Here is a 27,883-nt window from a genome sequence, read left to right on the forward strand (position 1 = left end):
GTGGCCTGCAATAACTTGCCTGTTGATATTCCTGCCCTTATGGCAAAGTGCCTCAACTCCTTTTCATTCCTCCCCTAATAAGAGGAACGGACCATGTAGTGAACCTGTTACCCTATATTTAGTATCTTGACATTAAAGTGTCACTATCACTTTTATCTTTTCTTATTGTTAGTACATTGTATCAGATGTTGTTCTCTATTTCATTGCAGGCTTTCTTGCGTTGTATCCTGATATTGTGCAGTTACCCATATTACAAACCAAATAGTATCTGTGGACTTTGGGACACAGTAACAGTTACAGTTGGCTCAACTTGGTTATGTGTTCATAGCTGTATTGCTGCTGAGTGATTAACACAGAATCCATAGGGTGCATGATTTATCAGGTATCCCACATTTATGACCTATTGATTCCAATATTGTTTAACTGGGTCCACTCATATATAAACAGAAAAAGAGAAGTGTGCAAATCTTATTCGCTTTTGTATAATTGTAAGTTCATGCCTTTAGAGTGAATAGAAAATAACCTTTCATTTATTGCACAGTTAGATCAAAGTAAAAAGCAGTCTAAAGACATTAATGCTGGTAAAGTCATATTCTGATGAATGATTTATTTAATCTGATATGATGGTTTAGCTATGTTATCCATATCATTTACTGGTAAATAAAAATATGAGCAGAAATTCAATTGCAGTAACATAATACATAAGCAGGTTTAAGAATTAAGTTACAGATTTACATGTAAACTTTGAAGTTCCATCTATCTATTTTCTTATAAACAACTGTAAAACACACATGGGAGTCTTAACATGACAATCACGTGAAGATAGTTTTCAGTAGACTGATCAATATTGCACATTAATTGCCTATGAAACAACATTACAGGCTTGGTAGTTCAGTGCTCAAGGTTCAACAATCCTTTAGGGTGCCATAGATTCCACCTCAGTCTCCTCATATTCAGGAAGCCACAAGTTTTTCATCAATCTGACCTTTGTCAGCCATAAGTCTCTGCAGTAAGAGATGACGTCTGCTGATTTTCCACAGGAAGTGACAAAATTTCTGAAGAAACAAATGGGATGGGATGTTACAGGATGTGATGCACCTTTCTGTGGTGTGCCTAAACAAGTCAAACAAAATCATCAGATCGAACAAGTACACGGGATGATACTGACATAACATTACCTAGTATATAAATATGGGCCTGGAATTTTCTGAAAACTTGTGCCATAGTAATACTCATCTATGACGTACATCAATATCATGGCATTGAAATTCCAGGAAATTCTAGCATAAGTGACTTATGCTGGCCATCTCCGCTGCTCCACCAATACCCTTCGCCCAAACAGTTAAAAGTTAATTATATTGGCCCAAAATTTGCTGGTGCGGGGTTATTTAGAACTTTTCCTCACCCTTCAGCTGGAAAAAAATGTGTGCCGCAAATTGATGGAAGTGCGAGTTGATAACGGCACAGCGAGGTCAACAGGGCATCTGGGACATTTGTGAACGATGGGACCAACGTCGCCTTAACTAATGAAATTTAAGGATAGAGAAAGAAACAGAGAACAGATGGAGAAGAAAATATGGTGAATTAGATACAGAAAGAGAGGGAAAGAAAGATTGGTTTAGGAGAGAGAGAAAAAAGAGACAACAAAAATTATAATGCTAAAGACCTCTAGGAACAATTTACTACCTGCAGGAGGGAGACTCCACGGTTTCAATTGTTCCCTTATGGTGCCTCCAAGGTTGAGTGGCATTGCAGGAACATAAATCATAAGTCGTTAAAAGAGTCCTTGCATCATTAAATACCAGCCCTAACTTGCTGCGGTGAGTTTAATTCATTTTAACAGCGCAAATGCAGCAATTTTTTGACGCACAATGTTAACAATATTCTTTTGTGACAATCCCAGCACTGGTTTATAACCGCCAAGATTGTATGCAATTGCAGCTGAGTGTACTTAATAAAATAGCTGTTTAATTTACTATGTAGACTACCTCTTTCTCCAACTGGAATTCACCTGTGGAATAAGTTAAACGCTATCAGCGGGTAATATGTTGCATTACAGGGAAACCTGGCAAATAATTTATTGTTGTACAGAACATTTTTTCAAAGACACCAAATTGTTGTTGCCTTTTTATATTTGAGAAAAGTTTTGCAATTGGACTGACACGCAGAATGTTTTGATTCCACAGAAAGTTTAATATTCCAATTGTACTCTGTCTAAATATGATATTCTACTTCGGGTTTCTGAAGAACTCATGGGGGGATTTTAACCCCCAAAAATGAGTGGGTTGGCGTTGGATGGAAGGTTAAAGTGTTAAAAATCTGAATTCCGACCCCAACCCGCTCACTACGATTTTAATGGAGGTGGGACAGGGGTGAGCGGGGAGGGCAGACAGCCAACCCGCTTGCAGGAGTCGGGTGGGCACCCTAAATGTTATAATGAGGCTGCATGCCTCATGTTGAAGCTCCGTTTTAAATTTATCTGTGGGCAGCCGGGTTTCCTGGGCCTCAGGGAACCCGGCAGTTAAAGGAAGGCAAGGACTGCTGGATCCAGGAGGTAAGTGCCTTTCCATTTACCTGCTGGATCCAGCGTTCCTGGCTTGCCAATCCCTGAGATCGGACCCCCCCCCCCGCCGCGCCCCCCGACCCTTCCAACCTCCCCCCCCCCCCCCGATTTCCCCGCCCCCCCCTGGCCTCTGATCCCCTTCCCCCCCTCAGCCTCCAATCCCCTAATGACAGGAACGGACCTGTTTTAACAGGTTGAGAACCTGGAATGTCCTGAGTTATTTGACCTCAGCCACAGAGCAGTTAGGATACTACAATTGGCTTCTTTACTCCTGGATCAGGGAGGGATAATCAGCTTAGGTTGTCACTCCTGAATATTATCCAGTGACTCCTACTGGAAAGTGTGCAGGTGTGGCTAGTGAGTGAGAATAGCATGAGTTTCGTCTGGAATGTCCCTCTTATGTTTTGGGTCTTTTCTATCACTGTCATGGGCACGTCCCAATTCCTCATATATTCAAAAGTGTTTATTCTACCCCTAAGATCTAGGGAAGCTTTTGTAAAGCTCCCAGAATAATGAAACAGAGAACTCTGCCTTATTAATTGCTTTCAGCTACTGGGCATATCCAATGCTTTCACAGGGTTTCTCTCATGTTTGATGAGTGGTATATATCATCAGTTCTTCAGATCTCCCTTTAAGTTTAAAGCCACTAAACAAGTTTATTTAACAAAAGATGAACAAACAAGTAAGTAACTGTCATATAATAGTTTATATATATAATATATATTTATATTAGACATCTTCTACTCAATGCCATATGCCCGATGTCCGCATACCATGAAAATCAGCCCATGGTGTGTTAGTATACTATCTCTCTGTGCTATGAGATTAACTGATCACTGCCTATTTAAACTGCTCAGAGAATATATAACCAATTAAATGGTTTGAAAAGCAGTTACACATTTTGTAACTTATTCTCTGTAAGTCTGTTAAATTCTACCTGACAATTTATTGATTTTAGGCTGAATTTGCAGTACTTCATGATCCTATACAAATGTAGCAATGCAGATACAATTATTGGAGCGGGAGCTGTTAGCAAATTTATTACACCATCATCGCTGTAGTCTATCTTTAGCTTGAGAAGTCTATATTTAAAAAAAAATACATTAGGCACATTTCCATCAATGTCTGTTGCCAAAAGACTATCTACCAAAGGATTAAGCTCTGTGTAGTAGCATTGTAAATGCACTTATGAAAATTTCTTCCATTTGCTATTTTTACTAAAATTATAAACATGTTTTAATGAAGAGCACAGCAATAATGGCAGCAAAATACATTTACCATAGAATTTGAAAGATAAGTAACAGATTTGTTTAGTTCTCTAACATAATTTGAGTTAAAATATTAGTATTGTATTTCCTCCATCAATTACAAATTTATCTGTACTCTATGTACAATCTGAGTTGCTTGGTTTTACCTTGCAATATGCAAACTACACATGGTTCAGTGGTGATTGTCCACTGTGCCTGCTGCAATCACCGTGGAACAAATGGAATCTCAGCCTATAAACAGCTGCACTCTGCAGCCTTCAGCTCCATCCATGGTTAGCTAATTACTGAAGCTACAATGGACAGATGCTCCTCTGGTTCCCTTTATCTTTTCCCTCTGCAGAACTTGAAACCATCTGAAAAACCTGATGCACCTGCTGTCAGGTGTTAAAGTGTGCCGCAATGGTGTTCCTGTTCCTGTCTCATCAGGTACTGACAGAGCCAGTTCTTGCTCATTCTTACTTCATAGATGGTCTTTTTTCATTGGTCATTGGATCTTACGTGATTGTGAAAAGACTTTTACATGCCTGTTGATTCTTCTGCTTTCCTGTCATGCACTACTACGACTCCAGCAATTTCCCATTAAAAGTGCAGGTTAGTTCATTTTTGTTACCCATTTCAGATTTTATCTTCTCCCTGTTGACCTGCTACCGAACTTGTCAATTGGCCCTGCTGCCTCTCCTTCCGTCCTTGCTGTCTATCCTACAGCCCTGTTGCCTCTCTTTTCAGTTTTGCTCCCACCCCTGCTGGCCTTGTAATAAACGTTTGGCTTTAAAAATATTAGAATCCAGATGACATGATTGTTCTTTGTCCCAAGCCTCTGTTGCCTAGTGTTACTGAAAGATTAGTTCAGGCTGGGTTTCAAAGGAGTTTAAGAAAATTTGCCAATTTCTGTATAACCAATAAACAGTCTGTTTGAAGTCATAGAGTCATAGGCCTAGAAATTGAGTTTGCGCTGCGCCAGGGCTTTAGCGCCGGAAGTTAGCGCCGGCGCTAAGTCCCTTTGCGCGCGCCAAAAATTCAGTAGCGCCGCGCCCAAACGGCTGCCGGCGCTACTGAAGGGTTTTAGCGCCTGAAAACTGGCGCAACGCGCCGCATTGCGGCGCTATTCTGGCGCTGCGGCGCCCGCTGCGGTGCGGCAGGCTCGGGAAGTGCAGGCCTCCTCCTTCCGTTAAGGAGGAGCTGCCTGCACCCGGCCGCGGCCCGCGCAAATCTCTTCAAAAATGAGCCCGGCACCTCGGACAAGTGCCGGGCTTGCATCTGTTCTGGGGGGGGGGGGGAGAAGTCCGGGGAGGGAGCTGCGGGCAGGCGGCCGGCGGGAAAGCGGCCGGCCGCCGCGGGGCCTTTAATGCGCCGGCGCAAACACATGTTGGACTCTGTTGCCAGAGTCTTAGTTGCGGCTGCCACGGGCGAGGCGGCCGCAACTGAATTTCGGCGCTGGGGCCCGTCGGCATGGCAACCGGGACGCTGCGCACACCGATGACGTCATCAGTGCCGGCGCAGCGCTACCGGTGCAACGCCGCTTTAGGGCCCCAGGGAATTTTTGAACTGGCCATAACTCTGGCGCTAGTCCCTCTAGCGCCTCAAAACCGGCGCTAAGCCTAGTGAATTTCTAGGCCATAGAGTCATAGGGCTAGATTTTCAGTCGCTTGCGCCAGCAGTTAGCACCTTAAGAGAAGTGATTTTCGGGCGCTATGCGTGTAGCGCCCGGGCGCAGCGCAGTTTGCGCCCCGCCCCAAATTAAGTTGCCCGTTAGCGCCAGCGCAAAGTTTAGCGCGCGCCCAGATGCGCGCGCAGAAAATGACGTCACATCCTCGTGCAACGCCCTTTGTGCGCCCCGATTCCAAACTTCAGTCGGACCGCCCCATTGTGCGGCTGGCGGCCGGAGCGTTTGGAAAAAGGAACGCAACACAACCAGCGCGGGCCCCGGGGGGCGCAAATTAAAGGGGACGTACTCTCCAGTATAAAGGCTAGCCTTTTTTCAGGAAACACTCTTGTGCAACGCATTTCTGGAGACACAACAAGGAGGATAGCTAACTGGTTTCAAGCAGCAAGAGCCAGGTATTTTTGGACTCAGGCCAGAGCGCTGCAAGTGGCCTCTGGAAATTAGCGTGTTTGCCAGGATTTGATGGGGGTTGCATGGGGTGCCAACGCGGAGCTGCAGCTCCATGTCCGTAGGGCTCGCAGACGCATTGTGAGAGGGGCAGCCCTGGCTAGAGGCAGAGGGGGCTACAGGCGTCAGCCACGTAGGCCTTACCCAGTCAGGCTATACCGCCAGCAGCGCTCCTACCTAAACATGAGTGCCGCGCGATGTGTTAAAAGGCTCCGATTCCGAAAGGAGGTGATTGCAGAGATCTGCCACCTGCTTCGCCGAGATCTGCGGCCAAAGCTCAGGTGCAGGACGTCTCTGTCGGTGGAAGTGAAGGTGACGGTGGCATTGAACTTCTATGCCACCGGCTCCTTCCAATACGCTGCTGGGGACATAGCAAACATCTCCCAGTACGGCGCGCATCGCTGCATCCGCCAGGTGACCGAAGCACTGTTCAGAAGGAGAAGCCAATTCATCTCCTTCCCCATGGCCCTGGAGAGCCAGCATCAGCGCGCATTGGGATTTTCCAGACTCGGGGAATTCCCCTTGGTGCAGGGCGCCATTGACTGTACGCATGTGGCTTTGCGGGCCCCTCTGGAGCATGGCGAGCAGTATCGCAACAGGAAGGGCTACCATTCTCTGAATGTGCAGCTGGTCTGTGACCACAAGCAGCGCATCATGGCAGTCAATGCCAGCTTCCCAAGCAGCAGCCACGATGCCTTTATCCTGCGGCAGAGTACTGTGCATGACATGTTCCAGGCACAGCCTCCCCCAAGAGGATGGCTACTCGGGGACAAAGGCTATCCTTTGTGCACCTGGCTCATGACCCCGCTCCACGCGCCCAGGACCGCTGCTGAAGAGGCCTACAACGAGAGCCATCAAACCACCCGCAACATCATCGAGCTAACTATTGGGGTCCTCAAGCAGCGGTTCCGCTGCCTTGATCACTCCGGAGGAGCTCTCCAGTATTCGCCAGACCGGGTCTCCCAATTTGTGGTGGTTTGCTGCATGCTACACAACCTGGCTATCCGCAGGACTCAGGCACTGCCACCTGACGTTGGACCAGCACCTCAGGAGGAGGAGCAGGAGGAGCATGAGGAGGAGGAGGAGGAGGAGCAGGAGTACTTTCCCAGGAGGGAGCGACCAGGGCCAAGGGCCGCACGACACCACCTTATTACACGGTACTTCTAAGCCCCCTGTCAGGGAATGGCCAGGGGCCATGAGGGAAGATGAATGCAGCCGCTCCGCAAGCCCTCAGCTGGCGAAGCCAACAAACACTAAGAAGAACAACCATGGAGACTGCATGAATAAAGATAATTTTTTATTACACAAAAATGAAAAGCCCTTCCCACATGAATCCCCAAAAACAATAAACGGGCCCCACAAAAAGCCCAACAAACGACTCACTCCCACAAACTGGGGAGGAGTCACTCCACCTTTCTTCAAACCGGGCCTCAACGTCGGCCTAACGCAAAAAATAAGCCCTCCAACAACACAACCATGGGCAAAATAAAGATGGCCACCGCCATATAAAAGGAAAGCTGGTCACACCCTCTACTGAGTGGCCCGCGAGGGCGAGACCTTGCCCAGCCTTTTGCCTCCCCTGCCCAGCCTGCTGCTCCTTCGCAAGCTCTGCCCAGTGGCTGCTGCGAGGCTGGGGGAAGGTGCCTGAGGCTCAGATGCCCTTCCGCCAGATGCCGCTGGGGGGCGGCCTACACGGCGTTTGGGCCTCGAGGGGCCATCTGCTGAGTGGCGCACCTGAGCCTGGCCACCATCAGCTGCAGCCGCTTGCCCTTGACGCCCCAGTGGGGGAATGGCGGCGACGGATGGCGCAATGTGGGCCAGCTGGCGTCTGGGATGCGCTGGCTGGTGCTGTGGCGCGGTGGCACTCGGCCGGGCACGCACTGCAGGATCCGCAACAATCAGCCGAGGGGCGGCTTGCTGGGATGGTCGAGCGCGGCAGCTGCCCTGGCGATGCCTGCCTGAGACAGCGCGTGTGGCAGCAGTGAGTGCCCCTGTGGTCCTGGTGTGCGCGCGCATCACAGCCGCCAGGGTCTTGACGGCATCAGTCAGCATGCGGCCACTCGCGGCAGTTGCTGCCCCGAACTCGCGCACACTGGTCGCCAGCGACTCGATGGCCTCAGGCATGCGCCCCACCACGCTCATGAGCTCCGTGTGGCGCCGGTCCGAATCCTCGGCCATCTTATCCAGCTTCCGCACCTCCTCCGAGGTGAAGGTCATAGAGTAATACAGCACGGATAGAGGCCCTTCGGCCCATCGTGTCCATGCCGGCCATCAAGCCCTGTCTAATCTAATCCCATATTCCAGCATTTGGCCCGTAGCCTTGTATGCTATGGCATTTCAAATGCTCATCCAAATGCTTCTTAAATGTTGTGAGGGTTTCTGCCTCCACAACCCTTTCAGGCAGTGAGTTCCAGACTCCAACCACCCTCTGGGTGAAAAAGTTCTTTCTCAAATCCCCTCTAAACCTCCCGCCCTTTACCTTGAATCTATGCCCCCTAGTTATTGACCCCTCTACTAAGGGGAAAAGCTCCTCAGCATCCATCCTATCTATGCCCCTCACAATTTTGTACACCTCAATCATGTCCCCCCTCAGCCTCCTCTGCTCCAAGGAAAACAAACCCAATCTGCCCAGTCTCTCTTCATAGCTGAAGCGCTCCAGCCCTGGTAACATCCTGGTGAACCTCCTCTGCACCCTCTCTAACGCGATCACATCTTTCCTGTAGTGTGGCGACCAGAACTGCACACAGTATTCCAGCTGTGGCCTAACCAGTGTTTTATACAGCTCCATCATAACCTCCTTGCTCTTATATTCTATGCCTCGGCTAATGAAGGCAAGTATCCCATATGCCTTTTTTACCACCTTATCCACCTGTTCCGCCGCCTTCAGGGATCTGTGTACCTGCACACCCAGATCCCTCTGACCCTCCGTCTTGCCTAGGGTCTTTCCCTTCATTGTGTATTCCCTTGCCTTGTTAGACCCCCCAAAGTGCATCACCTCGCACTTTTCCGGGTTAAATTCCATTTGCCACTGTTCCGCCCATCTGACCAACCCATCTATATCGTTCTGCAGACTGAGGCTACCCTCCTCGCTATTTACCACCCTACCAATTTTAGTATCATCCGCGAATTTACTGATCATACCCTTTACATTCATATCCAAGTCATTAATGTAGACCACAAACAGCAAGGGACCCAGCACCGATCCCTGTGGTACCCCACTGGCCACAGGTTTCCAGTCACAAAAACAACCTTCGACCATCACCCTCTGCCTTCTGCCACTAAGCCAGTTTTGTATCCAATGTGCCAAGGCACCCTGGATTCCATGGGCTCTTACCTTCTTGACCAGTCTCCTGTGCGGGACTTTATCGAAGGCCTTACTGAAATCCATGTATACCACATCCACTGCGTTACCCTCATCCACACACCTAGTCACCCCCTCAAAAAATTCAATCAAATTAGTCAGACATGATCTTCCCTTGACAAAGCCATGTTGACTATCCCTGATTAATCCTTGCCTCTCCAAGTGGAGACAAATTTTGTCCCTCAGGATTTTTTCCAGTAATTTTCCTACCACTGATGTTAGGCTCACTGGCCTGTAGTTCCCCGGTTTTTCCCTACTACCCTTCTTGAATAATGGTACTACATTAGCGGTTCTCCAGTCCTCTGGCACATCCCCTGTGGCCAGAGAGGTCCTGAATATATGTGTTAGAGCCCCCGCAATCTCCTCCTTTGCCTCACACAGCAGCCTGGGGTACATTTCATCCGAGCCTGGGGATTTATCCATTTTTAGGCCAGCTAAAACCGCCAATACCTCCTCCCTCTCGATGTTAATATGTTCGAGCATATCACAGTCCCCCCGCCCTATTTCTATGTCTACATCGTCCTTCTCCATAGTGAAAACAGATGCAAAAAATTCATTTAGAACCCCTCCTACATCTTCTGGCTCCACACACAGAAGGTGTCCGGACTGGAGTCGCGACTCTCCCGCTGGGGAGGAGGGGACCGAACTAGGGGACCCTTGCCGCGTTGGTGGCGGCGAGTGTGCCAAACAGCAGCACTCCCCTCTGATCCTTCCCCCCTTTGGGGGGAAGGCCGCGGGCCACGCGCACGGCTCCTGGGTGGCTGGACGCCACTGGTCCCAGAAGCTGCATTGTCCTGCGACAGTTCCTCCAGGCACTCGTCCAGTGAGGAGGTTTCAAGCATTTCCTCCTCTCCTGCGGGACGTGACTGTTCCCCCGAAGGTCCGGCTTGCTCCTCCTCCTCCTCCTCGTCGGAGGTGCTGTCACTGGCAGCTTCAGGGTCCTGGTCGTCACCAGCTGAAAGCAGGAATGCACAAGAGTAGCTTCAGAGTGAGGAGACGGCGTCAGCGAGGGAGTTAGGACTGGTGGCATTCAGCGCATTGGTGGGACAGTGGCAAAGGAGGTAGCTCGGATGGGCCAGTGCGACGCGAGAGGGCCAAAAGGCGAGGTCCTTACCATTGCCGGGCAGTGGAGGGTCGGATACTCCGCACGCTGTGGGGACAATCACACGGGCTCCCATGAGCACACACACGCGCTCCTCCAGCCAAGTGAGCTTCCGCAGCTTGGCGCGGCCACCCCTGGCACGCGCCTGGCGATTAAACGCTACTTTAGCCTGCAAGAGAAAGGACGGGCTGTAAGTGTGCAGTGAAGCTGTGATGTAGTGTGCACTGCCTCCTATGGTGGAATAGCGTGGACAGAGTGAAGCCCTGATGTAGTGTGCACTGCCTCCCATGGTGGAATAGCGTGGACAGAGTGAAGCCCTGATGTAGTGTGCACTGCCTCCCATGGTGGAATAGCGTGGACAGAGTGAAGCCCTGATGTACTGTGCACTGCCTCCCATGGTGGAATAGCGTGGACAGAGTGAAGCCCTGATGTAGTGTGCACTGCCTCCCATGGTGGAATAGCGTGGACAGAGTGAAGCCCTGATGTAGTGTGCACTGCCTCCCATGGTGGAATAGCGTGGACAGAGTGAAGCCCTGATGTACTGTGCACTGCCTCCCATGGTGGAATAGCGTGGACAGAGTGAAGCCCTGATGTACTGTGCACTGCCTCCCATGGTGGAATAGCTTGGACAAAGTGTAGAGTGCCGAATGGCCATTTGATGCTCATGACTGTCCCAATGCTGCTGGCTGAGGGCTGGCCAATAGGGCTTTCAGCTCCCTTTGCCCATCATGTCAGGTGTACATGCAAGAATGAGGAGGAGACTGGAAAGGCTACTCACCTTCACAATCCTGGTCAGATCGTTGTATTTTTTACGACATTGTTTGTGGGTCCTGGGGGCATCGCCGGTGAACGTCACCCTCTGGGCGATCTGCTTCCAGGCTTTGGTGTAGTCGTGGTGGGTTGGCTTCCTCCCACTCTCTGGGAACAAGATCTTGCGCCTCACCTCCAGAGCTGTGACCATTATGTCCAGATCACCCTCTGAGAAGCGCAGGGCACGCTGACGGGCCTTCTCTGGCGTTGCCATGACTCCCTGGGGCTGAGCAGCAGTGTTGAGGCCTCTTTGCAAGGCTGCAGTGTGCAGGGCGTGGCAGCAGACCAATTCGTCCCTTCCCCCTTTAAGAGCTGGTCGGTGCCACGGGGTCTGCTGTCAGTCCAAAAATGACCGCACCCACGCTGCGCCCCGCCTGGGCGCTATCCCTCTGGACCGCCGACTTAGCGCCTAAAGATAGGAGTGGAACGCCTCTTTTAGCGCTCCACCAATCTCTTAGGGCGAAGCCACTGAATTTCCGGCAATGGGGCGCTACTTTGGGGCGGGCGCTAACTTCGGGCGGGCGCTAAGGTTAGCGCCCCAAAACTGTCTATACTGAAAATCTAGCCCATAGAGTCTTAGGCCTAGAAATTCAGTTCTGACGCTATTGCGGCGCTAAAGTCGGGCGCTCGTCAAATTTAGCGCCCGCCGGAAAGTGCAGGCGAGCTCGCCGAAATTCAGTAGATTTGGCCAACTTTTTGGCCGAGCGCTGCACAAGGCGTTGGAACCCTGTGTTCAGGCGCTAATCCGGCGATGCAGCCTAATAACGCCGATTCCGGGCGCAGCGCAGGTGCGATCATGTGGTGAGTGTCAGCAGACACCCTGACGCCGGCCAGCTCTTAAAGGGGGAAGGGTCAACTTTGACTGCAGCCACGCCCTGCATGCTGTAGCCCTGCAACTAGGCCTCAGGAGTGGTTGTGTGGCATATCAACGCCTGGAGGACATGGAGAGGGCCCGTGAAAGAGCCGAACGCTTCTCTGAGCATGCGCTGGGTGTGCTCCTTCATGGGGTGCGCAAAAGAAGGCGGGTCGTTTGCCCGGCTAGTGGCAGGAAGGCTCCCAGGAGCCAGTTCAGGGAGGCCTGGACCAAAATTGCCCGGAGGGTCTCCTCCAGCTCAGATGTTCCCAGGAGTGCGGACCAGTGCCGCAAGAAATACAACGACCTATGTCGGCTGGTCAAGGTGAGTACCCTTTCCAATGTCCCCCTCATCCTTGCATGTGCACCTCCCATTAGGGCCAAAGGGACATCCAAGGTCTAATGGCCAGCCCTGCTGCCGCTGCAATGGCACTTGCATGTTAATCAAGAGCTCTTTCTGCACTTACCTCACTGTGCAAGCTATTCCACCATGGGAGGCCTCACACAGAGCTACAGGGCACCACACTGTGCAAGCTATTCCACCATGGGAGGCCTCACACACAGCTACAGGGCACCACACTGTGCAAGCTATTCCACCATGGGAGGCCTCACACAGAGCTACAGGGCACCACACTGTGCAAGCTATTCCACCATGGCAGGCCTCACACACAGCTACAGGGCACCACACTGTACTTAGACGCCCTCCTTTCTCTTGCAGGCCAAGCTGGCGAGGAACGCCAGGAGCCTCCGTGTCACTGGTGGAGGCCCTCGCGAGTTCCAGGAGCTGACGCCTCTGGAAGAGAGGGTGGCCCGACTGCTGCAGCACCTGGTGATTGGGCCTGTGGCGATCGGCGACGCCGACCCTATACTGGAGCCCACTGGTAAGGACAGGACCGGCTGCACCTCTATCCTTGCCCTCGCGCATCAGATCTACATCCTTCCCCAGTGGCCGATAAATGCGCATAATGCACCAGTGTGGCCTCCCTCGCTGTCGGCCTGTCCTCACTCTAAAGCTACACTTGTGCCTTCCTGCTTTCAGCTGGTGAGGAGGAGGTGCTCCCTGAAGCCCACACAGCCAGGCCCTCGGAGGAGGAGGACGTGGAGGAGCAGCAGGAAGGCGCCACCTCGGGGGAACCCTCCTCCGCTCCAGGACATGCCAATGAAGGGGATACGTCTGGCGTGCCGGAGAGCCAGGGGGAGGCGGGGGAGGGGAGCCCCGAACCTGGTCCCAGTGGCATGGACGCCCGCGGCAAGGCTCCGGCGGCACGCGACCCTTCTGCCCAGAGGGGGGAGGCGGTGGAGGGGAGGGCAGAACCTGGTGTCAGTGGCGTGGCCGCACGCGGCAGCGCTCCGGCGGCACGCCAGCCTTCTGGCCAGAGGGTGGAGGCGCCCTCCAGTCCGGACTCGGACGTCGCCCAGGAGGTGCGCCTCCTGGACGAGATGTCGGCGGCGTTGGAGCGCCGCCACGTGGAAATCATGGAGGTGCTGGCACAGATGCCTCAGGCCATCGAAAGCCTCTCTCAAAGTGTGGTGGCTTTCGGCCAAGCCCAGGCCAGGGGCCTCGAGGTTTTCGCTGCAGCGCACGCCAGGGGGGTGGAGCTCCTTGTGGCAGCGCATGAGAGGGGGGTCGAGCAACTCGAGGCAGCGCAGCACGCCAGTCGCCAGCTGAGAGGTGCTGTCCAGACAATGGGACTGCAGATGCGGGGACATGCCGGCGCAGTTGGGGCACTGACTTCTGCGACCCTCGCACTGGCGGGGAGGCGTCGCCAGGCCAGGCGCCGCCCTGCTGCCGCACACCGGTCTGGCCACCCACAGTTTGGCGCGCTTGCTCCCCGGCCAGGCCGCCCGAGTGCACGTGTGTCTGGCGACCAGCGCGCGCCTGGCATCACCCACCTTGTACCCATTGGTGCAGGCGAGCCTGCCACTCCCCCAGCCACGGTGCAAGGAGCTCCTGCAGCCACTGAAGAGGGCCACCCACAGCTGCAGCAGCCACCAGCCGGCCCCTCCCGGGCCCGCCCTCGTGTAGGCCGACCCCCAAGGGCATCTGGCGAGACGCCTTGTCGCCCTGAGGATCCTTCCCCCAGCCTCGGCACAGCCTCACGGCCCAGCTTGAGGCGCAGCAGCAGGACGGGCCGGGGCAAAAGACGCCTGTCCACACACTCGCTCTCTCGCCACACCCAATAGAGTGTGTTCACCGAGGGTTTGGGTGATGCGGGGGCTTCTGTTCTGGGGGGCATTATGTGTTTTTGTTTTATGGGGGTCTTTGTGTTGTTGGGGGGGCTTGTTTTTGTTAGGCCAGTGACGAGGCCATTTGGATGCTGATGTTATGTTAGTCCTCCCCAGGTTTTGGGAGTGACAGAAGTTTGTTACTGTTTTTTGGGGGTCTTCTCTGTTTTGCTCTTCCATGTGGGAAGGGCCCTGAGGTTTTCAAATAAAGATGTTTATTTATTCACCATGTGCAGGTGTCATGTTTCAAGTGGTTGTTGGGTTAACCGGCTGAGGGCTTGCGAAGCGGCTGCGTTCAGTGGGCCAGGCCATTCCCTGACAGGGGGCCTAGAAGTGTCGAGCAATAAGCCCCCGGCGGACGGCCCTTGGACCTTGTCGCTCCCTCCTGGCCTGGTGCTGCTCCTCCTCAGGGTCCTCCTGCTCGTCCTCCTGAGGTGGTGGCCCAATGTCAGGTGGCAGTGCCTGAGTCCTGCGGATAGCCAGGTTGTGGAGCATGCAGCAGACCTCGACGAACTGGGAGACTCTATCCGGCAAATACTGAAGAGACCCGCCCGAACGATCCAGGCAACGGAACCGTTGCTTGAGGACGCCTATCGTTTACTCTATTAGGTTCCTTGTGGCTTGATGGCTTTCGTTGTATGCCAGCTCCGCTGGGGTCCTGGGCGCGCGGAGCGGGGTCATGAGCCATGTGCACAAAGGGTGCCCTTGTCCCCGAGAAGCCATCCCCTTGGTTGAGGCTGTGCCTGGAACATGTCAGCCACAGTAGTCTGTCGCAGGATAAAGGCATCGTGGATGCTTCCTGGGAAGCGGGCATTGACAGCTAGGGTGCGCTGCCTGTGGTCACACACCAGCTGCACATTTAGGGAATGGTAGCCCTTCCGGTTGCGGTCTTGCTCGGCATTGCGGATAGGTGGCCGCATAGCCACATGCGTGCAGTCAATGGCGCCCTGCACCATGGGGAAGGCCGCGATCCTGGCAAATCCGAATGCACGCTGCTCCTGCTTGTGTTGGGTCATGGGGAAGGAGATGAATTGGTGGCTCCTCGCGAAAAGTGCTTCGGTGACCTGTCGGATGCAGCGATGCGCGGCGAACTGGGAGATGGTCGCGATGTCCCCAGCAGCAGCTTGGAAGGAGCCGCTTGCATAAAAGCTGAGAGCCACCGTGACCTTCACTTCCACCGAGAGAGACGCCCTGGACATGAGCTGTGGCTGCAAATCTGCATGAAGCCGCTGGCAGATCTCTTCAACCACCTCCCTTCTGAAGCGCAGCCTCTTAACACAATGCGCCGCAGTCATGGTGAGATATGAGACCTGCTCCCGGTATTGCCTGACTGGGTAAGGCCTACGTTGGCGACGCCTAATGGCCCCTCTGCGTCTAGCCATGCCTGGGCCTGTCTCAAAGCGTATGCCAGCCCTTCGCACAAAATGTCGCAACTGAGGGTTGGCCCCCCATGCAGCCCCCATTACAAAGTTCCAACCAGCAAAATCACAAGGATGCAAATGTCAAAGCACTGGCTAGAAGCCAAAAAGACCTCTCCTATGGTGTCCGAAATCAGTAATCTCTGTGCCTTGCTCTCTGTGCAGAAATCCAAACCAGTCAAGTCATTGCAGCGAAATGGCTAGCTTTTATGGGTGAGTGGATGTGCCCTTTAATTAGCGCTCCCCGAATCCCACAGGGCCTCTGTTGAGTTCCACTTCACAGTTCTTAGTAGCGCCACGCCAACATTGGCCGGGCGCCACTGAATTTCCGGTTTGGGGCGCACAAACGGCGTTGCACGACGGAATGACGTCATAAGATGCGCGCGCAGCTGACCGGGCGCTAACACTTTGCGCCGGCGCTAAAGCCAGCTGAATTTCGGCGTAGGCGCAGATCCGGCGGTGCCCGGGCGCTAAGTGGATAGCGCCGGAAATCTGGCGCTAACGTCTGGCGCAAACAGCTGAATTTCTAGGCCATAGAGTTTTACAGCACAGAAAGAGGCCCTTCGGCCCATCGTGTCTGCGCCGCCCATCCATCCCTGTCCAGTCTAATCCCATTTTCCAGCATTTGGTCCATAGCCTTGTATGCAATGGCATTTCAAGTGCTCATCCAAATGCTTCTTGAATGTTGTGAGGGTTCCTGCCTCTACCACCCTTTTAGGCATTGAGTTCCACATTCCAACCACCCTCTGGGTGAAAAAGTTCCTCCTCAAATCCCCTCTAAATCTCCTGCCCCTTACCCTGAATCTATGCCCCCTTGTTATTGACCCCCCTACTAAGGGGAAAAGTTCCTCTTTGTCTACCCTATCTATGCCCCTCATCATTTTGTACACCTCAATCAGGTCCCCCCTCAGCCTTCTTTGCTCCAAGGAAAACAACCCCAGCCTGCTTAGTCTTTCTTCATAGCTGAGGCGCTCCATCCCAGGTAACATCCTGGTGAATCTTCTCTGCACCCTCTCCAAAGCAATCACATCCTTCCTATAGTGAGGTGACCAGAACTGCACACAGTACTCCAGCTGTGGCCTCACCAGCGTTTTGTGCAGCTCCATCATAACCTCCCTGCTCTTATATTCTATGCCTCAGCTAATGAAGGCAAGTATCCCATATGCCTTTTTAACCACCTTATCTACCTGTTCCGCTGCCTTCAGGGATCTATGTACATGTACACCAAGGTCCCTCTGACCCTCTGTACTTCCTAGGGTCCTACCACTCATTGTGTATTCCCTTGCCTTATTTGTCCATCCAAAATGCATCACCTCGCACTTTTCAGGGTTAAATTCCATTTGCCACTTTTCCGCCCATCTGACCAACCTGTTTATATCGTCCTGTAGCCTGAGGCTTTCCTCCTCGCAATTTACCACCCCACCAATTTTCGTGTCATCTGCGAACTTCCTGATCATACCTTTTACATTCTCATCCAAATCATTTATGTAGATCACAAACAACAAGGGACCCAGCACCGATCCCTGAGGTACCCCACTGGACACAGGCTTCCAGTCACAAAAGCAACCTTCGACCATCACCCTCTGCCTCCTGCCACTCAGCCAGTTTAGGATCCAACGCGCCAAGGCACCCTGGATCCCATGGGCTCTTACCTTCTTGACCAGTCTCCTATGCGGGACTTTGTCAAAAGCTTTACTGAAGTCCATGTAAACCACATCCACAGCATTTCCCTCATCCACCCCACTAGTCACCCCCTCGAAAAATTCAATCAGATTTGTCAGACATGATTTACCCTTGACAAAGCCATGCTGACTATCCCCGATTAATCCTTGCCTCTCCAAGTGGAGACTAATTTTGTCCCTCAGAATTTTTTCCAATAATTTCCCTACCACAGATGTTAGGCTCACTGGCCTGTAATTCTCTGGTTTATCCCTGCTACCCTTCTTGTATAATGGTACTACATTAGCTGTTCTCCAGTCCTCTGGTACATCCCCTGTGGCCAGAGAGGTTCTGAAAATTTGTGTCAGAGCCCCTGCAATCTCCTCCTTTGCCTCCCACAGCAGCCTGGGATACATCTCGTCCGGGCCTGGGGATTTATCCACTTTTTGGCCTGCTAAAACCGCTAGCACCTCCTCCCTCTCGATGCTAATATGTTCAAGTATGTCACAGTCCCCTTGCCCGATTTCTATGTCCGCATCGTCTTTCTCCATAGTGAACACAGATGCAAAAAATTCATTTAAAACCCCGCCTACATCATCTGGCTCTACACACAGACTGCCACTTTGGTCCCTAATGGGCCCTACCCTTTCCCTGGTTATCCTCTTGCCCTTAATATACTTATAAAACATCTTAGGATTTTCCTTTATTTTGCTCGCCAGTGTTATTTCATGGCCCCTCCTCGCCCTCCTTATTTCTTTTTTAAGTCCATCCTGATACAAGACAACAGTGACTACACTTCAAAAGTATCTTAGAACATCCTGAGTTAATGAAAGATGCTATATAAATGGAAGTTCTTTCTTTCTTCTATTACAATTATCAAAGCATAAATTAACGTGTTTCTGGGGACAAAAGGCATAATGGCCCAGAAATTCGGGTCTCCACGGGTGAGTACGCATGGGGTGCTCACCCGTAGGCCCGATGGAAGTGTCGGTTTCCTGCATGCACTGTGCATGCGCGGGAAACCGGCACTTCCGTTCCTCTGAACAAAGAGGTTCAGAGGTCGAACGCGTGCGCGGGGGAGGCTGCGCGTGCACATTGAACTTCAGTTTTTTTTACAGGTTTTCCCGGGAACGTAAGCCTGTAGAATTTAGAAAAGTAAAAAGCAGGCGTAAGGCCTGCTTTTTACAAGGTAAGTGGTGAATTAATTAAAATTAAAACATTTTTTCCACAGATTTATTATTTTTAAATACTTTAAAGCAAGGTAAGTTTATTTTTAGCCCCGTTAGAAAATAAAATTATTTTTTTCAAAAATTTAAATTATTGTTTAAAATAGTTATTTCATGTAATTTATAGTTTATTTAAAAAATGTGATTTTAAAATAATTTATTTGAAGATTTAGTGCTATTTTGGGGCCGTAGTATTTATAAGTCTTGACAGCACTTCCTGTCAGACTTATGAATGGAGCATTCCCTGCTCCGATTGGCTGCCCATGGCCCACGTGATCCCAGGGGATGCATCGAACTAACTGCGCCCCTGGGATACGCAAGCACTGCGCGCCGGCAGCTGGACCAGGCCCCGGATTCGAATTCCACGGGGTCCCACAGCTCAACGGCCGACGCGCAAGGTAAGTGCAGGTCGGGGGCTTGCACCTGCGGGAAGCCCCCGATCCGAATTTCTGGGCCAATGTGTTATCCATTTACATAACGTTTGATTCATATGTATTTTTACTGCATATTTTATCCCTACAAATGTAAAATCAACACATAGGGCTGGATTTTGCCAATGGGGAGCTTTTGAAGGCGGGACTCCCACTTATTGGGTTTCAGTCCCACCTCCATCGAATTCTGGCCAACCCATGCTATTTCCCCTTGATTGACCTTGTCAGGCTTAGCAGGCCAATTAAGGGAAAGCCAGTTACAGAGAACATCAACGTATGATGTTTCATCTGTCAAAAATTTTTGACAGATGAATTGTCATCGTTTGACAGCACTGTGAAGCTGTCAAACACTGACATTCTCTGTAGTTTGATGAGGTCTTGAATTCAAGGCCTCATCAAACCTCTTTCTTTTGCAGAAATTAGATGGTTGTTACATTGGAGAATGCAACAGCCATCTGTCATCTCTGCCGCGGAGGTGCGAGACTCTCCGCAAACCCGCCGACTGAAGCCTGCAGGAAGAAACAAAGGTAAATACACTTTTTCTAACACTTTCCACTTACCTCAAATACTCACCACTCCACACTTGCACCCATCACTTACCTTCACAGCACACTTTTGCACCCCGCAGACCCCCACAGACCCACTACTCACCTCGGTGACCTTGGCAGGTTTTGGAGCCTTCGGGAAGCCCACACTTGTGTGGGCAAAATGGGGATAATCCTCTTAACTGCCTGTTGACTACCTGTTAACAGGCAGTTAAGTGGCTGTAATCCCTTCCCGCCTCTAAGGAGATGGGACCCAGCACGGGACAACTACCCACCTCCTGGCAAGATGGCATGGAGGTGGGTTGGGGGCGGGATGGGCACCCGCACCCAAATTCTGCCATTTTCCCAGCAGTCCTGCCTCCAAACCTGCCTCCCCAGGGCTGGCAAAATCCAGCCCCAACAATCAGAAGCAGAATCAGTTATAGTGAAGATTTCAGATTTTTAAATTCTTTGGTACTGTACATGACAATCTACATCTGTATTATGTTTCAAATTAATTATCAATCATGACTACACTGCATTAGATACATGATGTGTACACAGTTCATTGAGAACTTAAATGTGATCAAATATTAATATTCTATATCAGTAAATGGTGATCATAATCAGTTTCCAGAGCAGGAATGATTAATGCACATAGAAATCTAGATTTACAACATACCTGAAATAATGAGTCATTGATCTTTCTTGCATTGTTAGATTTTCCGTCCCTCCAATTAAAAATAAATTCTCAGCCGAAATTTACCATGTTAACTACATAGGCCAGAATTTTCTGGTGTCCATGCGGACACGATTGGAGGCATGTCGGGAGGGAAATTTGAAAAACTTTGGAGCGGGTCGGGAAACCACCATCATCCCGCCCCCACGTGCCTTTCCCTCGGGCACGTTTGCCAGCGTGGCAGCGGCCCGAACGGCAGAGGCGGCCGAGATAATTGAGATCGTTTTGAGATACTTGACAGACACTTAAGTGTCTTTTTAACCCTACCTTTCAAATTAACCTGGATGACCACGGGAATCACGCAGCTCGGGAACCCCATCTGTGAACCTGAGATGGATGTTGAGTGGCCATTGATCCACCTCATTAGTGCACAGCATGAAAAGTACAATAAAAACAGCTGGTCGCTTTCCTAAAGCAGATGCTGTTACTGAGTGCATTGTCAGCACAGATTAAACTTTCTAGAGGTTGCAAGTGTTTCCAGCAAAGTTGGGATCCACTGCCACCTCACTGGTAGAATCTATCACACCATTGATAGATTGCTTCAGTCACCTCTACTTCATCTGCAATCTATTACATCAGAATGGGTGCCGTTTATACGCTCACCTTGGTCCTCAGAATCGGACCATGATGAGCCCCAATGCCAGCAGCACCAGGCACACCATAGAAACATAGAAAAATAGAAACACAGAAACATAGAAGATAGGAGCAGGAGTAGGCCATTCGGCCCCTCGAGCCTGTTCCGCCATTTAATGAGATCACGGCTGATCATCCAAATTCAGTACCCTGTCCCTGCTTTCTCCCCATATCCCTTGATCCCTTTAGCCTTAAGAAATATATTTAACTCCTTCTTGAATATATTTAATGAATTGGCCTCAACTGCCTTGTGCGGTAGAGAAGTCCACAGGTTTACCACTCTCTGGGTGAAGAAATTCTTCCTCATCTCAGTCCTAAATGGCTTACCCCTTATCCTTAGACTGTGACCCCTGGTTCTGGACTCCCCCGCTATCGGGAACATCCTTCCTGCATCTAGTCTGTCTAGTCCTGTTAGAATTTTATAAGTTTCAATGAGATCCCCTCTCATTCTTCTAAACTCTAGCGAATATAAGCCTAATCAACCTAATCTCTCCTCATACGTCATTCCTGCCATCCCAGGTATCAGTCTGGTGAATCTTCGCTGCACTCTCTCCATGGCAAGAACATCCTTCCTCAGATAAGGTGACCAAAAGTGCACACAATACTCAAGGTGTGGTCTCACCAAGGCCCTGTAAAACTGCAGCAAGACTTCCTTGCTCCTGTACTCGAATCCTCTTGCTATGAAGGCCAACATACCATTTGCCTTCTTAACCGTCTGCTGCACCTGCATGCTTACCTTCAGCGACTGGTGCACCCAGGTCTCGTTGCACTTACCCTTTTCCCAATCTATTGCCGGTCAGATAATAATCTGTCTTCCTGTTTATGCCACCGAAGTTGATAACCTCGCATTTATCCACATTATACTGCATTTGCCATGCATCTGCCCAATCACCCAACCTGTCCAAATCATACTGGAGTTTCTCTGCATCCTCCTCACAGCACACACGCCCACCCAGTTTTGTGTCGTTTGAAAACTTGGAGATATTACATCTAGTTCCCTCGTCTAGATCATTTATATATATTGTGAATAGCTGGGGTCCTAGCAACGATCCCTGCGGTACCCACTGTTCACTGCCTGCCAATCGGAAAAGTACACATTTATTCCAAGTCTTTGCTTCCTGTCTGCCAACCAGTTATCTGTCCAAGACAGTACCTTATCCCCAATCCCATGTGCTTTAACTTTGCATGCTAATCTCTTATGCGGGACCTTATTGAAAGCCTTCTGAAAGTCCAAATACACCACATCCACTGGTTCTCCCTTATCTATTCTACCAGTTACATCCTCAAAAAACTCCAGTAGATTAGTCAAGCATGATTTACCTTTTATAAATCCGTGTTGACTTTGTCCGATCCTGTCACTGTTTTCCAAGTGCTCTGCTATTACATCTTTTATAATGGACTCTAGCATTTTCCCCACTACAAATGTCAGACTTACCAGTTTATAATTCCCTTTTTTCTCTCTGCCACCTTTTTTAAATAGTGGGGTTATATTAGCTATACTCCAATCCATGGGAACTATTCCAGAGTTTATAGAATTTTGGAAGATGACCAGCAGTGCATCTAATATTTCTAGGACCACTTCCTTAAGTACCCTAGGATGTAGATTATCAGGCCCTGGGGATTTATCGGCCTTCAATCCCGTCAATTTCCCTAACACCATTTCCCTACAAATACTGATTTCATTCAATTCCTCCCTCTCTTTAGACCCTATGTTCCCCAACATCTCTGGGAGGTTATTTGTGTCCTCCTTTGTGAAGACAGAACCAAAGTATGTATTTAATTGGTCTGCCATTTCTTTTTTCCCCATTATAAATTCCTCTGATTCTGACTGCAAGGGACCTACGCTTGACTTCACCAATCTTTTCTCTTCACTTTTACAGTCAGTTTTTATGTTCCCTGAAAGCTTACTCTCAAAATCTATTTCCCCCTCTTAATTAATCCCTTTGTCCTCCTTTGCTGAATCCTAAACTGCTCCCAATCCTCAGGTTTGCTGCTTTTTCTGGCCAAATTATATGTCCTCTCCTTGGGCCTTATGCTATCCCTAATTTCCCTTGTTAGCCACGGTTGAGTCGCCTTTTTTGTTTTATTTATATGCCAAACAGGGATGAACAAATTCTGTCGTTCATCCATGCGATCTTTAAATGTTTGCCATTGCCTAAAAACCGTCATCCCTTTAAGTAATGTTCCCCAATCCATCCTAACCAACTCGTGCCTCATACCATCATAGTTTCCTTTATTTAAATTCAGGACCCTAGTCTCTGAGTCAACTACTTCACTCTCCATTTTAATGAAGAATTCCATCATATTATGATCGCTCCTCCCCAAGGGGCCTCGCACAACAAGATTGCTAATTAATCCTTTCTCATTACATAATACCCAGTCTAAGATGGCCTGATTTCTAGTTGGTTCCTTGACATATTGGTCCAGGAAACCATCCTGTATACACTCTAGAAATTCCTCCTCCACAGTAGTGTTACTAATTTAGTTAGCCCAATCTATATGTAGGTTAAAGTTACCCATGATAACTGCTGTGCCCTTATTGCACACATCTCTAATTTCCCATTTAATGCCATCCCCAACCTTAGCATTACTGTTTGGAGGTCTGTATATAACTCCCACTAGCGTTTTCTGCCCCTTGGTATTTCTCAGCTCTGCCCATACAGATTCCACATCATCCTTCCTTACTGTTGTGTTAATCTCCTCTTTAACCAGCAATGCTACCCCCACCTCCTTTTCCTTTTTTCCTGTCCTTCCTGAATATTGAATACCCCTGGATGTTGAATTCCCAGACTTGGTCATCCTGGAGCCATGTCTCCGTAATCCCAATTATATCATATCCATTAATATTTATTTGCGCATCTAATTCATCCACCTTATTACGAATGCTCCTCGCATTAAGACACAAAGCCTTCAGGCTTGATTTTTTAACACTCTTAGTCCTTTTAGAATTATTATTTACTGTGGCCCTGTTTGATTTACACCCTTGATTTCTCTGCCTTCCACTTTTGCTTTTCTCCTTCCTGTCTTCTGTTTCTATCCTTGCTTCCCTTTCCTCTGTCTCCCTGCACAGTTTCCCAACCCCCTGCCAATTTACTTTAAACCCTCCCCAACAGCACTAGCAAACACTCCCCCTAGGTCATCGGTTCCGGTCCTGGCCAGATGCAAACCGTCCAGTTTGTACTGGTCCCACCTCCCTCAGAACCGGTTCCAATGTCCCAGGAATTTGAATCCCTCCCCCTTGCACCATTCCTCTAGCCACGTAGTCATCTGGAATATCCTTCTATTTCTACTCTGACTAGCATGTGGCACTGGTAGCAATCCTGAGATTACTACCTTTGAGGTCCTATTTTTTAATTTACCTCCTAACTCCCTATATTCAGCTTTTAGGACCTCATCCCATTTTGTACCTATATCGTTAGTACCTATATGCACCACAACAACTGGCTGTTCACCCTCCCCCTCCAGAATGCAGCCGCCCCGAGACATCCTTGACCCTTGCACCAGGGAGGCAACATACCATCCTGGAGTCTCGCAATAGAATCCCCTATCACTATAGCTCTCCTGCTTTTTTTCCTCCTGTCCTGTGCAGCAGGACCACCCATGCTGCCTTCCCCTGATAAGCCATCCCCCTCAACAATATCCAAAGTGGTATATCTGTTTGAAATGGGGATGGCCACAGGGGACCCCTGCACTACCCGCCTGCGCCTACTACTCTGCCTGGTGGTCACCCATTCCCTTCCTGCCTTTGCAGCCTTTAGCTGCGGTGTGACCAACTCCCTAAACATGTTATCCACAATGTGCTCAGCATCGCAAATGCTCCAGTATGCTGAACTCCACCAACTCCACCAACCTTCTCCTCAACCACCTGGTGCTGCACAGGACAGAGGGCATCCACACGGGGCTGCACCGTGCCGGAGGCAATACACCCAACACAGGGTATATAGGCAGAGGATGAGCTTCCTCAACATGACTGAGCAGCAGTGCCAAAGGAGGTTCAGCTTATCATGCCACGCTGTCATAGACATTTGCAGATTGTTGGAGCAAGACCTGTAGCCCAGAGGACCGGGTGGGCATGCCGTACCAGTGGCTGTCAAAGTCACCACCACCCTCAACTTCTTTGCCTCAGGCTCCTTCCAGGGATCTGCAGCAGACATTTGTGGCATCTTGCAGTCGGCCGCTCACAGATGCATCACACAGGTCATCAATGCCCTCTTTGACAGGTGAGCCAATTAAATCAACTTTGCCATTGATGAAGCCAGTGTTACTGAGCAGGCGCTGGCCTTTGCCACCCTGGCTGGCTTCCCATGGGTGCAGGGCATCATCGACTACAGACGTGGCCATCAGGGCACACCATCATCGCCCAGGAATCTTTGTCAACCGCAAGGGCTTCCACTCCCTCAATGTGCAGCTGGTCTGCAACCATAGGAAGATCATCATGCATGTGTGCGCCAAATTCCCTGGCAGCTGCCATGACTCTTTCGTCCTGCGTTAGTCCAATCTCCCTCAGCTCTTCACTCCACCAAGCAGATATTCCAGCTGGCTGCTTGGAGACCAGGGCTATCCACTGAAGACATGGCTCATGACACCCTTGAGGAGGCCAAGTACTGAGGCCGAGGAGAGATATAATGAAAGCCACATTTGCACCAGGTGTGTCATAGAGCAGACAATATGCATACTGAAAATGCACTTCAGATGCCTTGACAGACATGGAGGAGCCCTTCAGTATGCACCAGCCAGGGTCTCCAGAATTGTTGGGGTCTGCTGCGGGCAGCGCAACATAGTGCAGCTGTGAGGATTAGCGCTGCATGAGGAGCAAGGCTCTGAGCGCACAGCCTCTTCAGAGGAGGAGGAGGAGCAAGAGGAAACTGAGGTCCAGTTCCCATCAGCATACGAGCACATTGCTGCCCAGGAGCCCAGGGAAGGCCTCATCATGGCCAGATTTACTTAACTTCATGCATTACCCCCATATGGCTGTCACATGCTGCACCAGGTTTGCACCCCAGCAACACCATAAAGATTCCTTTACACTGACCACCATTGCTGGAGGTAATGACCATTCGCTCTAACTCACTAAGCCACTTCCAAAATTGCACACAAATTTGTCCATGGTGAAAATAAATAGTTTTTTGTGTGACATCACAGTATCGGAAACCTTACAGAAACATTTATTAAAACACCCAAGTGGCTACCCTTATGCATCATCTTTCACTTACGCATGCTTCTATGAGGTGCTACCCCTGTGGCTTCAGAAGAGGTAAAGGCAGCCTGCTCACTTCCCTGCTGCAATTGCATAAACACTTTTGGCCGACGTCCTCTGGATTTTGGAGCCTGTGATGGCCCCGCCAAAGTCTGCTCCTCCTGCAACTGTCCAGGGGCAGACTCGGCCATCACGATCCGAAGAGCCATCTGGGGCTCTGACTGAGCGGGGGGCAATGGGGGAGAAGTGTGAGCGCTTTGAGAGGAGCCCCCACTTCCATGTCCCTTCTCACCGTCATCCCTCTGATGGGCCACCTGCACTTCACTGCTAGCAAGGAGCTGAAGAGCACCTTGCTGCACATCAGTGGGGTCATGAGGACCCACGTCCACTTTGACATCCCTCCTAGAGAGGAGGTCTATGAGCATCTGCCATCTATTCTCCATAGATAGCATATGCTCCTGTGAGTGGCACATTAGCTGCTCCATGCAGGTGGCCATCCTTTCCATGGAAGAGCCTATAGTCGCCATCGCCTGCGACACGGTGGTGCTCATGTTGGAGATGGACTCCTCCATTCTCTGCACATTTGCAGACATCGTGGTTGCAAAACCTGTCAAAGCCTCCTGCGCTTCTTGCTGCACCTCCAGGATCGCCCTCTTTCTGGATGGCCCCTGAGGCTCAGCGTCTGCATGCAGCTGAGCAGAGCTAGGAGTGTCCTGCGCCCTCCATCAAGGAGTCTCCACTGCTGTTCCTGTCTCCATCTGCTCTTGCTCACTTTGTGAGTTGTGAGACACCAGGTGACAACACTACTCTATGCCACGAGGGACCCACCTAGGTGTGCGTATCTGCGCTGGTGCTGGGTGCTCTCACTCCCTCCACAAGCATATGGAGGGAGTCACCTGAGAACCTGGGTGCAGCCCTCCGCCTCTGTGAAGTCATGTTTAAAATTCTTTGTCACTCTGCAATGGTGCAGTGCAGTGACTGCATGCTCCTAGATGAACTTTCAAATGCAATGTGGCTATGGCTCCTTTAAATATCCTGGCTGAAGATGTGTCATCGATGACCTCATCAGACCCGCACCATTTAATAGGGCCAGGTAATGCGCAGGGCTGCCTTAATAGGTGTCATAAACGGAATGTCAATCTCAGGAGCGGGATGGAATCAGGAACGGGGTCGCGATCTGACACGGTGACTGCCCGCACCCGACCCAGCCATGTACAGAAAATTCTGGCCATGGTATCTGCACAGCTCATGTGAACTATATGGTTACAAGTGATCATATTTTCTTTCATTGGCAGATTGGTGGCTCTTAAAAGGTTGCTGCTACCAAAGTCTCCCATCTTGTTGCTTCCTTTCCCAACTTTGCTGCCGCCCCTACTGGTCTTACTCCTGGTCTTGTTGTCATCAGTGTCACTAAATAAATCTGGCTTTGGAGAACAATTACTTTGTTGAATTAAGGCTGAGGGCAATGACTGGGCTTTAGGTTAATGTTAAAGCTCAAGTTGATCTGAATTTATTTTGGGAGAGGAGCAACTTGATTTTGTTGAAGGGAATTGATTTGTTCAGGGGAGACTCTAGTAGATGGACTTGGCAAAGTGAGGGAGGGGAGTCTGTTAAGGGGGGTCAAAAATATTTCTCAAACTGGCTTTTCTGCCTTCCTTGCTTTTTCATGGGTCATGCTGCTGCAGGCCCCCGAGTTCAAAGGTTTCAAAGATGGGGTTAAATAATATACAAGTTGGAGCAGTGAGTATTGCTTCTTAACACAT

The 27,883-nt window shown here is 50.3% G+C and overlaps 1 protein-coding gene across 1 annotated transcript in view; it reads right to left on the bottom strand.

Moving 5' to 3' along the window:
• Window positions 1-553: 553 nt before the first annotated feature.
• The window catches only part of LOC147113899 (histamine H2 receptor-like), a 58,392-nt gene continuing 31,062 nt past the window's right edge, over window positions 554-27,883 (bottom strand). The window contains 1 exon segment of the mRNA XM_085994047.1: window positions 554-1,055. Within this exon segment, the coding sequence (XP_085850173.1) occupies window positions 899-1,055 (157 nt within the window). The 3' untranslated portion in view covers window positions 554-898.

Source organism: Somniosus microcephalus, chromosome 8 (genome assembly GCF_052327205.1).
Source record: "Somniosus microcephalus isolate GS21.2 chromosome 8, FLI_Smic_1.0, whole genome shotgun sequence".
NCBI classification, from domain to species: Eukaryota; Metazoa; Chordata; class Chondrichthyes; order Squaliformes; family Somniosidae; genus Somniosus; species Somniosus microcephalus.